The sequence below is a fragment of the Procambarus clarkii genome, chromosome 74 (assembly GCF_040958095.1).
Source record: "Procambarus clarkii isolate CNS0578487 chromosome 74, FALCON_Pclarkii_2.0, whole genome shotgun sequence".
NCBI lineage: Eukaryota > Metazoa > Arthropoda > Malacostraca > Decapoda > Cambaridae > Procambarus > Procambarus clarkii.
Window position 1 is genome coordinate 25,791,637 of NC_091223.1, and position 15,168 is coordinate 25,806,804.

At 42.0% G+C, this 15,168-nt stretch overlaps 1 protein-coding gene across 1 annotated transcript; it reads left to right on the top strand.

Annotated features, from left to right (window-relative positions):
• The first annotated feature begins 9,359 nt into the window (after positions 1-9,359).
• LOC138356861 (uncharacterized) lies at positions 9,360-10,022 on the top strand. The gene has a single exon (XM_069313208.1). The coding sequence runs from the start codon at positions 9,360-9,362 to the stop codon at positions 10,020-10,022; it is 663 nt and encodes a 220-aa protein (XP_069169309.1).
• The last annotated feature ends 5,146 nt before the right edge of the window (positions 10,023-15,168 follow it).

Genomic DNA, 15,168 nt, shown 5'->3' on the forward strand with positions numbered 1-15,168 from the left:
ATATACAAGATACGTTCACCAAGTATCGCCAAACGTTTTGCCCAGAGAGCAAATCGTACCCAGCACACCTGGCCACCGCCGTAACCAGCTAACTGCTCATCCTCTGCCTGCCTGTTGCTGATTGGCTGGTGTCTCGTCGCACCTGCTCTCCGCCACCACCACAAGTCTCGTCAGAATATCTCAGTGCTCCATGCAGTTGACATCTCTCGCTGGTAGACTAAGCCTTGGCTTTCGTGTACTAAGGGAGGTGGCAGCTCGAAGCCAGTATTCCAGCACTCATATTTTATTTTGCTATCACTGTAACTTACTTGTCTTAGCGTAACATTTCATTTGCCAGTGATTATTCATGTTATTTTGTTTCTTGACTTATCCTGCATATTTTTATGAGATTGCCTTTATTCATGTCTTGTTTTCTAGAGTAATTAAAATTTCATTGTTTATATACTTGTGTTTTGTGTGTCTTCCCATTACCTTTCCACAGACGAAAGGACCAACTTTTCTCTTTTTTTTGATTATGTGACGAGGCCCTGCCCCTAGCTTTTGAAACAGCCGAACACCAACGCTTTACCATCACAATATATATATATATATATATATATATATATATATATATATATATATATATATATATATATATATATATATATATATATATACATATATATATATATATATATATATATATATATATATAAATTAAAATATAAATATATATATAAATTTATTAGAAGCTATCAAAGCAACATCGGCCAGAACCTTGCAACACATCCCTAAAGCAGCCCGCCCCCATGCAGCAGCCAAATTATCTGCCCTCCTGAGAAAGGTCAACGACTCTCCTGGAACGACCCAAGCATGGCACAACCTCCTAATGTTTGGCAACATATGTCTAGCCACCCCTGCAAGGAGAGACAAAACCTTAGCTGCCTCAGTCATCAAAGCTATAAATGATTTTCCCAGGGAGGACAACCAGGTGCGCCTTCCCACTCGCGCGAGAAACACCCACGGCAGCTAGAGCAACAGTGGCATATCCGAGACATCAAAAATCAGAACATCAGTCACCAAGAAAATAGAAGAAGGAAACACTATTGGCGCAATACGAGTCATCACCAGTGAGGACTCAATTGCCGACATAGATGCCACAACAGCTCAAACCCTAAGGGAGAAACACCCACCCAGGGCTCCGCGTGAGGACGACATTGTACAAGTGGGGGCTACCGGAGCAGAACCTCTCTGGGTGGCTGAATCTGTAGTCCATAAAGCAGCCATGTTCTTCCCTACAGGACCAGCAGGTGGGTTCACAGGACTAAAACCCAACCACCTTAAGCAAATGCTCAACCCTGCACTGGGTGACATTGCAAAGAACCTCTTGGTGGAACTAACCAGATTCACCAACACATGTCTAGCTGGCAACATACCAGCGTCCATAAGACCTATCTTTTTTGGAGCAACTCTCTGTGCTCTAAAGAAAAAGGATGGAGGGATCAGGCCAATAGCTGTGGGCAATTCTCTCCGGCGTCTCGTCGCAAAGGCTGCTGCAAGAACAGTTAGTGATGCAGCGGCCAACATGCTGAAGCCAAAACAGCTCGGGTTTGGCATTCCACAAGGGTGTGAGGCGGCAGCCCATGCAGCTCGAGCCTTCATCGCCAACATCACAGACGAAAAGGCCCTTATCAAGCTAGATTTAAAAAATGCCTTCAATTTGGTGCGGAGGGATGCTGTACTCCGTGCGGTTCATAGTCATTTCCCTTCCCTCTACCCTTTTGTACATTCATGCTACAGTATGGATCTTAAGCTACTTTTTGGCGAACATGAAATTGACTCGCGAGAAGGCGTCCAACAGGGTGACCCCCTTGCTCCTCTCCTTTTCTGCTTAGTCATCAAACAAGTCACAGAGGTCCTGTCCAGCGAGCTTAACATCTGGTTCTTGGATGATGGTACCCTAGCTGGTTCCCAAGACTCCCTCCTGGAGGACATCAGAAAAATCCAGGAGCAAGGTGCAGTTTTAGGCCTCACCCTGAACCCTTCTAAATGTGAAATAATATGTTCCAACCAGGGCATCGTAGAGAGAATAGAGGGTCTTCTGCCAAATATCCATAAAACTAAACCTGAAGACAGCACACTCCTAGGAGCTCCCCTGGGGTTGAAAGCCATCGATGAGGTCCTTGATAAGAAAATCGCCGACCTTAAGAGGATGGATGGGAGGATTGAGGATATTGATGCTCATGATGCACTCCACCTCATCACCAGATGTCTGTCCCTCCCCAGGTTAACCTACTTTCTGAGGTGTTCACCATCTTACAGTAGCCAAAAACTAAGTGAGTATGACCGGTTACTGAAATCAATGCTAGAAAAAGCCCTTAACCTCTCTCTCGATGACCTACAGTGGAAACAAGCCTCTCTTCCCGTAAGACTTGGGGGCCTCGGAGTTCGAACAGCAACGCAAATCGCTGTTCCAGCCTTCCTGTCCTCCTTATCAGCACCCGACGACCTTGTGAAGGAAATTCTACCTGCCCACTTACATCAGCTGGCAGGTGTACATGATCCCAATTTTACACGCTGTGCCACAGAGTGGGCCTCTCGTGCAGGCCAATCACCTCAACCACCATCCCCAAAAGCCCACAAGCAATCCAGCTGGGATGGTCCCCTTGTAGACCAAGTTGCTGCACAGTGCCTGGGTGCTGCAACAACACAACACGACATTGCTCGCCTCACAGCAGTAGCAGCACCACATGCAGGGGATTTCGTGTTAGCAACCCCAATGTCGGCAACAATGTCTCACACCACACGCCCTCCGAATTGCTGTGGCCCTCCGCCTTGCTGCCCCAATCCACACCAGATATAGGTGTATTTGCGGCGAGGTGGTGGCTGACAGGTACGGCCACCATGGCCTACTCTGCCAAAGCACAGGGGGATGGCACTCGAGGCACAGTGAAGTTAACGACATCATCAAGGGGAGCCTCACCACAGCTGGATGCCCAGCTGAAAGAGAGCCCCGTTACCTAACGCCCCGTAACTCTGATGCTCTTATTGGTCGCCCGGATGGTATCACAGTGAACCCCTGGAAGAATGGCAAGCAGTTGGTATGGGACTACACGTGTGTATCAACCCTGGCTAACACCTACATTAACCTCAGTGTTGCACAACCAGGTGGCGCTGCCACCCACAGGGAAGCAGCCAAATCTCGTAAGTATAGAGAACTGGATCACCACTACAATTTTGCCCCCATTGCTTCTGAGACACTCGGCGCCTGGGGTAAAAGTGCTACCAGTTTTTTGAAGGAACTGGGTTCTAGGCTCATTGAAACAACAAGGGACCCGAGAGCTGCAAGCTTTCTTTTCCAGCGCCTCAGTGTGGCGATACAGAGGGGAAATGCGCACTGCATCCAGGGTTCCTGCCCGCCATCTGAGGAGCTGGAGGAACTCGACAACCTATGATAACCATCTTTGTAACCCATATGTAACTCCTTTTTTGTAACAAAGTTCAAATAAAGTAAATATATATGTGTACATACAAAAGAATGGGGGTGGTAGAAGATAATATTAGTGTTCAGTGAGAAACCACAAGGTCTCCTCTGAATACTTTTTATTTTCTTCTCCGAGGCTATGGGTCCCCACATTGGCACCAGAGCCTATATATATATATATATATATATATATATATATATATATATATATATATATATATATATATATATATATATATATATATATATATTTATATATATATATATATATATATATATATATATATATATATATATATATATATATATATATATATATATATATATATATATATTTATATATATATATATATATATATATATATATATATATTTATATATATATATATATATATATATATATATATATATATATATATATATATAAATATATATATATATATATATATATATATATATATATATATATATATATATATATATATATATATATATAAAGAACTGCCATATGACGAGATCACATAACCCATTACCCATTACGGTATTTATGTTTTTCAGTGTTGTTGCCAGCATGTTGGCTTTTAACTAATGGAATGTTCCGACATGTTAACATTGATTTTACCGGATAGCAATTGTATTGATGCTCCGGATCCTGTGTGTTGTGTCAGAGTTAATGTACTAGTGAAACTCTTCCTCTCAATGATTGCCGACTATTTGTGGTCTGTTATTATATTATATGTATATAAACATATTTATATATATATATATATATATATATATATATATATATATATATATATATATATATATATATATATATATGTATGCAAACAAGCCTGAATGGTCCCCAGGACTATATACAACTGAAAACTCACACCCCAGAAGTGACTCGAACCCATACTGCCAGGAGCAACGCAACTGGTATGTACAGGGACGCCTTAATCCAAAGAATGAGGTGATTTGATAAAATGCTATGCCCAAGATTACCATCCGAGTGCCGGCGGGGAAGTGGTTCAAATAGCTTCGGCTATCACTTCCTTATGTCCGGTCGTGATGGTAAAGCGGATTAAGGCGTCCCTGTACATACCAGTTGCGTTGATCCTGGCAGTATGGGTTCGAGTCACTTCTGGGGTGTGAGTTTTCAGTTGTATATAGTCCTGGGGACCATTTAGGCTTGTTTGCATTTGTGTTCCTCACGTGTTGCCCCAAAGAATGACGTGATTTGATAAAATGCTGTGCCCAAGATTACCATCTGAGTGCCGGCGGGGAAGTGGTTCAAATAGCTTCGGCTATCACTTCCTTATGTCCGGTCGTGATGGTCAAGCGGATTAAGGCGTCCCTGTACATACCAGTTGCATTGCTCCTGGCAGAATGGGTTCGAGTCACTTCTGGGGTGTGAGTTTTCAGTTGTATATAGTCCTGGGGACCATTTAGGCTTGTTTGCATTTGTGTTCCTCACGTGTTGCCCCAAAGAATGAGGTGATTTGATAAAATGCTATGCCCAAGATTAACATCCGAGTGCCGGCGGGGAAGTGGTTCAAATAGCTTCGGCTATCACTTCCTTATGTCCGGTCGTGATGGTCAAGCGGATTAAGGCGTCCCTGTACATACCAGTTGCGTTGCTCCTGGCAGTATGGGTTCGAGTCACTTCTGGGGTGCGAGTTTTCAGTTGTATATAGTTCTGGGGACCATTCAGGCTTGTTTGCATTTGTGTTCCTCACGTGTTGCCCCAAAGAATGAGGTGATTTGATAAAATGCTATGCCCATGATTACCATCCGAGTGCCGGCGGGGAAGTGGTTCAAATAGCTTCGGCTATCACTTCCTTATGTCCGGTCGTGATGGTCAAGCGGATTAAGGCGTCCCTGTACATACCAGTTGCGTTACTCCTGGCAGTATGGGTTCGAGTCACTTCTGGGGTGTGAGTTTTCAGTTATATATATATATATATATATATATATATATATATATATATATATATATATATATATATATATATATATAGTTGTGTTTGCGGGGGTTGAGCTTTGCTCTTTCGGGCCGCCTGTCAACTGTCAATCAACTCCCAGTTACCTATTTACTGCTAGGTAATAAAGGGCATTCAGGGTGAAAGAAACTTTGTCCGTTTGTTTCTGCCTCGTGCGGGAATCGTTCCCGCGTCACAGAATTACGTGTCCTGCGCGCTATCCACCAGGCTACCAGGCCCCCACTATGTACTCACCTAATTGTGCTTGTGGGGGTTGAGGTTTGGCTCTTTGGTCCCGCCTATCAACTGTCAATCAACAGGTGTACAGATTCCTGAGCCTACTTGGCTCTATCATATCTACATTTGAAACTGTGTATGGAGTCAGCCTCCACCACATCACTGCTTAATGCATTCCATTTATTAAGTACTCTGACACTGAAAAAATTATTTCTAACGTCTGTGTGTGTGTGTGTGTGTGTGTGTGTGTGTGTGTGTGTGTGTGTGTGTGTGTGTGTGTGTGTGTGTGTGTGTGTGTGTGTGTGTTTGTTTTTCATGAATTCATCCATGCATGTCTGCACACATGCATGGATGTGAGAGAAGTTTTATGGTTAATAACATTACCATAATCCTCACTTTATCTAATATTATTCATATCCTCAAACTAAAAGAAGACCAACAATTAAGAGTTTTGCATATTTTTGAAATAGGGTCTATGATCACATATGCAACAAAGACAAAATAAGCCTCTTGAAACACTAAGTACTTAGAAATTACCCATTATGTCACAGTCCTTGCGACTCTCGGCTACTGTTTTGTTACAACCTGTTGCATTCTAAACAGTCTGGCTACAGACATTACATCAGAATAAACTAAAATGGGATTTACAAATATGGTGCAGTACTGTATAACACTGAGCCAATATGAGCTGCATTGAATGCACTATAATAACAAGCCAATTTTGTGAGTGTGTGTGTGTGTGTGTGTGTGTGTGTGTGTGTGTGTGTGTGTATTTATATTTATATATAAATATACACGTTAATGACTCATTACACGTAAATGACTCATTACACGTGAATGAGTCAATTCATGTGAATGACTCAATACATGTGAATGACTTAATACACGTGAATGACTCAATACATGGGAATGACTCAATACATGGGAATGACTTAATACATGTGGATGACTCTATACATGGGAATAATTCAATGTATGCGAATGACAAAATTCATGTAAATGACAATACATAAGAATTATATTTTGTTACATCCTGTTCTACTCAACTGTAACTGCATCTCCTGTTCATGCACATGGACTGAGCACACTGCAACATTTCCAATACTTAAACATTCTCTTCTTTAAATGTTTGATGTTTACCTTTTTTCGTTTCCACTTCGGCTGCATTGAGATGTCATCCAACATCTCTCCTGAAGTCCTCAAGCCTCGATGAAGACGAAATGCAGCACCCAGGAGAGCCTTGTCGAGCTCCCACGTGCACTGGCTCATATTGTCTTATACTCACCCCTTATTTATATATATATATATATATATATATATATATATATATATATATATATATATACATATATATATATATGTCGTACCTAGTAGCCAAAACGCACTTCTCGGCCTACTATGCAAGGCCCGATTTGCCTAATAAGCCAAGTTTTCCTTGATTAATATATTTTCTCTAATTTTTTTCTTTTGAAATGATAAAGCTACCCATTTCATTATGTATGAGGTCAATTTTTTTTATTAGAGTTAAAATTAACGTAGATATATGACCGAACCTAACCAACCCTACCTAACCTAACCTAACATATCTTTATACGTTAGGTTAGGATAGGTAGCCAAAAAAGTTAGGTTAGGTTAGGTAGGTTAGGTTGTCGAAAAACAATTAATTCATGAAAATTTGGCTTATTAGGCAAATCGGGCCTTGCATAGTAGGCTGACAAATGCGTTCTGGCTACTAGGTACGACATATATATATATATATATATATATATATATATATATATATATATATATATATATATATATATATATATATATATATATATATAAATATATATATGTCGTACCTAGTAGCCAGAACTCACTTCTCAGCCTACTATGCAAGGCCCGATTTGCCTATTAAGCCAGGTTTTCCAGAATTAATATATTTTCCTTAATTTTTTTCTTATGAAATGATAAAGCTACCCATTTCATTATGTATGAGGTCAATTTTTTGTTATTGAAGTTAAAATTAACGTAGATATATGACCGAACCTAACCAACCCTACCTAACCTAACATAATCTATCTTTATAGGTTAGGTTTGGTTAGGTGGCCGAAAAAGTTAGATTAGGTTAGGTTAGGTAGGTTAGGTAGTCGAAAAACAATTAATTCATGAAAACTTGGCTTATTAGGCAAATCAGGCCTTGAATAGTAGGCTGAGAAGTGCGTTCTGGCTACTAGGTACGACATATATATATATATATATATATATATATATATATATATATATATATATATATATATATATATATATAGGGGGGTACCACCACTGGTGCATTTATAGGGACCCACAGCCTCAGAGAAGGGAACACAGAGCACTCAGGGAAAAACTTGACATTTAACTCTGAATACGAAAGAGTGTTCACTTCTCCTACCACCCCCTTTTTTTTTTCTTTATTTATTATGATGTACACTTTATTATGCAAGGTTATACAGTTACATATCTGATTTTATACAAAAAATAAATAACTACAGGGCGCCTTAATCCACTTGACCATCACGGCCGTCAAAAGGAAGTGATAGCCGAGGCTATTTGAGCCACTTCCCCGACGGCAACTCGGATGGTAATCTTGGGCATAGCATTTCACCAAATCACCTCATTCTTTGGGGCACACGTGTCCTTTTGACGGCCGTGATGGTCAAGTGGATTAAGGCGCCCTGTAGTTACCAGTTGCGTTGCTCCTGGGAGTATGGGTTCGAGTCACTTCTGGGGTGTGAGTTTTCATTCGCATATAGTCCTGGGGACCATTCAGGCTTGTTCGCATATATATATATATATATATATATATATATATATATATATGCGAACAAGCCTGAATGGTCCCCAGGACAATATGCAACTGAAAACTCACACCCCAGAAGTGACTCGAACCCATACTCCCAGATGCCACGCAACTGGTATTGCAGCAAGTCGATACCGTAGACTTGCTGCGGGGAGCAAATATTGGGAATATTCGTCTTAGAAATATCAATCTTACCTATTCGGTCATATATGTTTTCATATATGTTGGTCAACATATGTTTACAAGAAAGACTGCTACCAAAATATACTAATACATATATATATATATATATATATATATATATATGTATATATATATATATATATATATATATACTTTTTATACTTTTATACAGCCTACTTTTTATATATATATATATATATATATATATATATATATATATATATATATATATATATATATATATATGTATATATATATATATATATATATATATGTATATATATATATATATATATATATATATTTATATATATATATATATATATATATATATATATATATATATATATATATATATATATATATATATATATATATATATATATATATATATATATGTATTAGTATATTTTGGTAGCAGTCTTTCTTGTAAACATATGTTGACCAACATATATGAAAACATATATGACCGAATAGGTAAGATTGATATTTCTAAGACGAATATTCCCAATATTTGCTCCCCGCAGCAAGTCTACGGTATCGACTTGCTGCAAGTCGACAATATCGGCAAGTCGACGGTATATATGCTTCGGTATCGACAATATCCCTGTGAGCACGGGCCACAGGGATAAGAGCTTCTTTAGATGTAGAGTCGCTGTTTACCAACGTATTCTTGGATGAAACAATCGGGATGATAATGGACAGAGTGTATCGTGATCCAGCTTGTACTCCTCTTGACATACCAGAAAACATGCTAAAGAAGCTACTCCAAGCCTGTACTAAAGAGACACCCTTCTTGAGCCCAGATGGGCACATGTATAAGCAAGTAGATGGGGTCGCCATGGGTTCTCCTCTAGGTGTCCTGTTTGCGAACTTGTATATGGGCACCATCGAGCAGAGGGTCTTAGTTGATATGGACTTGAAATCCGCCATATACTGCAGGTATGTTGACGACATTTTTATGCAGGTACCTGATGTCAGACATCTGCAGCAGCTGAAGGAGGCAGTCAAGCAGAATTCTGTGTTAAGATTCACTTGCGAGATTGAGAATGATGGGAAGCTGCCCTTTCTAGATGTAACAGTCATGGAAAGGAACGGAGGCTTCCACACTGCAGTCTTCACTAACGAAGTAAACATAGGAATATACCTCAGTGCCAATAGTGAATGCCCCGTCAGGAACAAGAGGAGTGTTGTCAACGCTTACATCGACCGGGTTCTCAGTCACAGCACAGAATGGAAGCAAGTCGATCAAGAACTCTGTAGGGTAAGGCAGGTCCTAGTTAACAATGGCTTCTCTAACAGATATATTGAAGGCATCATAAAGAGAAAGGTGAAACACCATTACAATCTCTGAAGAGTCAACTAACACAACATCTGTACCCCCTATTTGACTGTTTTACAGGAATTTCCTTTTGACGGCTCATAAAATGGAGGAAAGGGTCCTAAAAGACATTGTTAATAGGAACGTTATCCCCCACAGACAAAAATCAGACAATACAATTAACAATTTACTATAAAACAAAACAAAAAAAATGGCCAACCTACAAAAAATCCCCAGACACCAAACAGAACGCCTTGAAGGAAACCAACGTCGTCTATGCCTTCGTATGTCCACTTGGGGACAGTAAGCCCCAAAGAATTCAGTATATAGGCAAGACAACAATGTTTCTTTCTAGGGGATTAACAATACACAAACAACATGGCTCCATCAAGGAACATATAATCTCTTCTCACAACCAGACCATCAACAGAGAAATCTTAACAGACAACACAGAAATCATCGATAAATAAAGTGATAGCCGGAGACTTGACATCAGCGAGGCACTACACATCAAGATGTCAACACCAGCAATCAACAGCCAATTAATGCACAACTATATTCTACCTACTTCAAGACTCCGCACCAATATAGAAGCATCAAGAAATATGGGCCAATAGGCACTCTGCAGTTACTTCCATTCTTTCCTTTAATTTACCCAATTTATACCCTTTGCACCATGTTCTGTCTTGTGTTGAAAGTTTGCTCTATCTTGTTTTGAAAGTTTTGTTCACCTCATCCAAAACTGTTGTAACATATCACCTCACCCAAATACGGGTATATAAGATGAAAGCTGTTTAAATTATAGCATGGTAGAACTCTGTTTAGTGTTTGCAGGTTATAGATGTGTGTGTAAACTAAAGTCTTTGAAAATGAAATAAGTTATTACAAAACGCGTTCAAGTGTCGCGTCAGACTAGAAATAAAAATGAATTTTGGAGAATTGATTTTTCAATTACCATCGACAGTGAAAAGAAACATAAGAAATATTGAGAAAATTCGTGTTAGAATTATTAATCTTACTTTTTCGGTCATATTTAATATATATATATATATATATATATATATATATATATATATATATATATATATATATATATATATATATATATATATATGTATTTATATATATATATATATATATATATATATATATATATATATATATATATATATATATATATATATATATATATTTATATATATATATATATATATATATATATATATATATATATATATATATATATATATATATATATATATATATATATATATATATATATATATATATATATATATATAAGGGAACACATATATCAAAAAGGAAAACAGAACATTCAGAGAAAAACTTGCCATTTAGCTCTGAATACGTATGAGTGTTCGATTCTCCTACCACCCCCCTTTTTTATGGTGTACACTTTATTGTGCAAGGTTATACAGTTACATATCTGACTATATACAAATTATGACCATTAAGAGGACACAAGAAAAAGTTAGCTTCCTAAAGGCTGTAGATTTCCTCGAACTCCTCCGACGCCGGGCAGGAACCGAGGACGCAGCGGGCATTTCTCCTCTGGATCGCGACACTGAGGCGTTGGAAGAGAAAACTTGCCGCTCTAGGGTCTCTTGTAATGTCATTGAGCCTGGAACCAAGATCCTTAAGAAACCTTCTTGCATTCTCTCTCCATGGGCCTGGGGTCTCAGATCCTAATGAAACGAAGTTGTACCGATGATCTAATTCCCTGTACTTGTTTGACTAGTATCTTTCTCTGTGTCGCCGCGGCTCCTGCTTGGCCGACAGAGAGGTTGATGTATGTGGTTGCCAGAGTGGATACACAAGTATAGTCCCACGCCTACTGTCTGCCACCCTTCCACGGGCGCAGTGTGATTCCGTCTGGTCGGCCGGCAAAGCTAACAGAGTCACGGTTCAATAGGTTGCGGGTCTTCCTCTCCGCTGGACACTGGGCAGAGGTAAGGCGTCTTTTAATGTCATTGATTTCGTCGTGTCTAGTAGACATAGGGACTGCTAAAAGGAAGTCCCCTGCATGGGGAGCCTGCACAGCGGTGAGGCGTGCACGATCACTGGGGGTTGTTGCTGCCTCCAGCAAAGCTGTGGTTTCTTTGTCTACAATGGGGCTGTCCCAACTGGACTGTTTCCTGGCTTTCGGCAAGGCTGGTCTGAGTACTGGGTCTGCCATGGTACCCCACTTCGTGTCGCGTTCCGTGTAATTGGGGGTCCTGTATCCCCGATTCATACGACAGGTTGTCAGACAGAATTTCCTTAACCAGGTCATCTGATGCTGAGGAGGAAGATAGGAAGAGTGGGACAGCAATTTGGGTGGCGGTGCGGACACCCAAGCCACCGAGCCTGACAGGAAGAGTGGCTTGTTTCCTCTGGCATTCGTTGAGGGAGAGGTTAACAACGTTTTCCAGCATGGTCTTCATTAAGAGGTCATACTCTTCAAGCTTCCAGCTGTCGTAAGATGGGGCGCACCTCAGAAAGTAGGTTAGCCTCGGAAGGGATAGGCATTTAGTGAGGAGATATAAAGCATCGTGGGCATCGATGTCACCTATTCTGTCTTCTATCCTCCTAAGGTCTGTGATTTTCTTGTCAAGGATCTCCTCAGTGGCGTTAGAAACGAGGGGGGGGGGGGCTCCAAGGAGGGTCGTGTTTTCGACCCTATTGACATGGGCTCCAGGCAAGGCAGACATTCAAGCTACGATGTCTGGGCTGGAAGAAACTACTTCACACATGGAAGGGTTGGGGAAGAGACCCCAGGCTTACTTCTTGCTCCCTTATTTTTCTGATATCTTCCAAGAGGTGGTCTATGGTGCCAACTATAGTGCCATCATCCAAAAACCAGATGTTGAACTCGCTGGACAAGCTTTTAGTGATTTCTTTAAAGACTAAGCAGAAAAGAAGGGGAGCAAGTGGATCACCTTGCTGAACACCTTCACATGATCTGATTTCGTGTTTGCCAAAGAGCAGTTGTGACTGACCACTGTAGCAAGATAGTACGAACGGGTAGAGGGGCCGGAAATGGCGATGTACGGCACAAAGTACTGTAACTCTTCTGACCATGTTGAAGACATTCATAAAGTCCAGTTTGAGCAGGGCCTTTTAGTCAGAAATGTTGGTGATGTATTCTCGTGGTGCATGGGTAGCCGCTTCTCAGCCTTGGGGGATCCCAAATCCTAGCTGAATTGGTTTCAGCAATTCAGCCGCTTGCTGGCTGACAACCCTCGTTGCAGCCTTGGTAACCAGGCGTCAGAGAGTGTTACCAACAGCGATTGGCCTGATTCCCTCGTCCTTTTTGAGAGCACAGAGGGAGGCACCAAAAAAGAGAGGCCTGATGACCTCAGGTATATCCCCAGCCAGGCACATGTTGACGAACCTTGTGAGTTCCATAAGAAGATCTTGTGCAGCATCACCAACCGCAGGATTTAATATTTGCTTGATGTGTTGAGGTTTTCATCCCATAAAGCCGCCTGCTGACCCAGGTGGAAAAGAAATGGCAGCTTTGTAGACCTCAGATTCACCAACAGTTAATAGGTCTGGACTGGCCTCGGATTGTGGCGAAACAATGATGTCGCCTTGAGGGGCTCTGGGTGGGTGCTTGCTTTGCAGGGCCCGTGCTGTGGCTGCGTTTCGAGGAACAATTTTTTTGTCACTGGTGAGGACTCGAATAGCACTTGCGGTGTTTCCCTCTTCAATTTTCTTGGTGATTTGTGCTCTGATTTTGTACGTTTCCGGTATGTTGTTGTTACCATTTCTGCGGTGGATGTGTTTTGCTCAGAGAGGCAGGCGAACTAGTTATCCCCCCTTGGGTATTCATTTATCGTCCTCAGGACCGAGGATGCAAGTGATTTGTCCCTCCTTGGAGGGACGGTGAGGCATACATTGCCAAACAAAAGGACATTATGCCATGTTTCAATGTTTTCCGGGGAATCATTGATCCTTTTCAGAAGATTACAGAGTTTGGCTGCTGAATTTGGGCGGGCTGCTGTCGGGATGTGTGGTAAGGTTCTAGCAGACGTCGCCATGATCGCTTGGGTGAGGTTTTCAGATGAGATTAGGTTAATGGGAGTCTCTTCCCTAACTGTTAATGGCAGCTGGCCATTGCTTCCCTTTGGAGACTGGTGAGAACCTTTGCATCTTGCCTCATTGAAGGTGTGTAAGCAGATAACACCACCGTTAGTGTTTGTGGCGGTGTTTTTGTTGCATACTCATCAAAAAAACTCTTTTAGGAGTAGTTATTGGCACATCAAGGCTTGTGGAGTTCTGCCCAACGTCTGGGACCTCTTCCATTTCAGCTCGGTTGAGAGAGTTAAACTGTGCATTATTTTATAGGACGGGAGGGCAAACACACTGATTCATGGCCAAGCAACTGCCAGCAGCTGGGTGTGGAGGCCACGGCTGGGTGTGGAGGCCGCAACAGGGTGTGGAGGCCACGGCTGGGTGTGGAGGCAGCAACAGGGTGTGGAGGCAGCAACAGGGTGTGGAGGCCATGGCTGGGTGTGGAGGCAGCAACAGGGTGTGGAGGCAGACACTTGGTGTGGAGGCCACGGCTCTGTGTGGAGGCAGCAACTGGGTGTGGAGGCCACGGCTGGGTGTGGAGGCAGCAACTGGGTTTGGAGGCCACGGCTGGGTGTGGAGGCAGCAACTGGGTGTGGAGGCCACCTCTGGGTGTGGAGGCCGCAACTTGGTGTGGAGGCAGACACTGGGTGTAGAGGCCACGGCTGGGTGTGGAGCCAGCAACTGGGTGTAGAGCCAACAACTGGGTGTGGAGCCAGCAACTGGGTGTGGAGCCAGCAACTGGGTGTGGAGCCAGCAACTGGGTGTGGAGCCAGCAACTGGGTGTGGAGCCAGCAACTGGGTGTGGAGCCAGCAACTGGGTGTAGAGCCAACAACTGGGTGTGGAGCCAGCAACTGGGTGTGGAGCCAGCAACTGGGTGTGGAGGCAGCAACTGGGTGTAGAGCCAACAACTGGGTGTGGAGCCAGCAACTGGGTGTGGAGCCAGCTACTGGGTGTGGAGCCAGCAACTGGGTGTGGAGCCAGCAACTGGGTGTGGAGCCAGCAACTGGGTGTAGAGCCAACAACTGGGTGTGGAGCCAGCAACTGGGTGTAGAGCCAACAACTGGGTGTGGAGCCAGCAACTGGGTGTGGAGCCAGCAACTG

Coding starts and splice junctions, on each gene's coding strand:
- LOC138356861 (XM_069313208.1), top strand. CDS start 9,360: ATGATAATGGACAGAGTGTATCGTGATCCAGCTTGTACTCCTCTTGAC.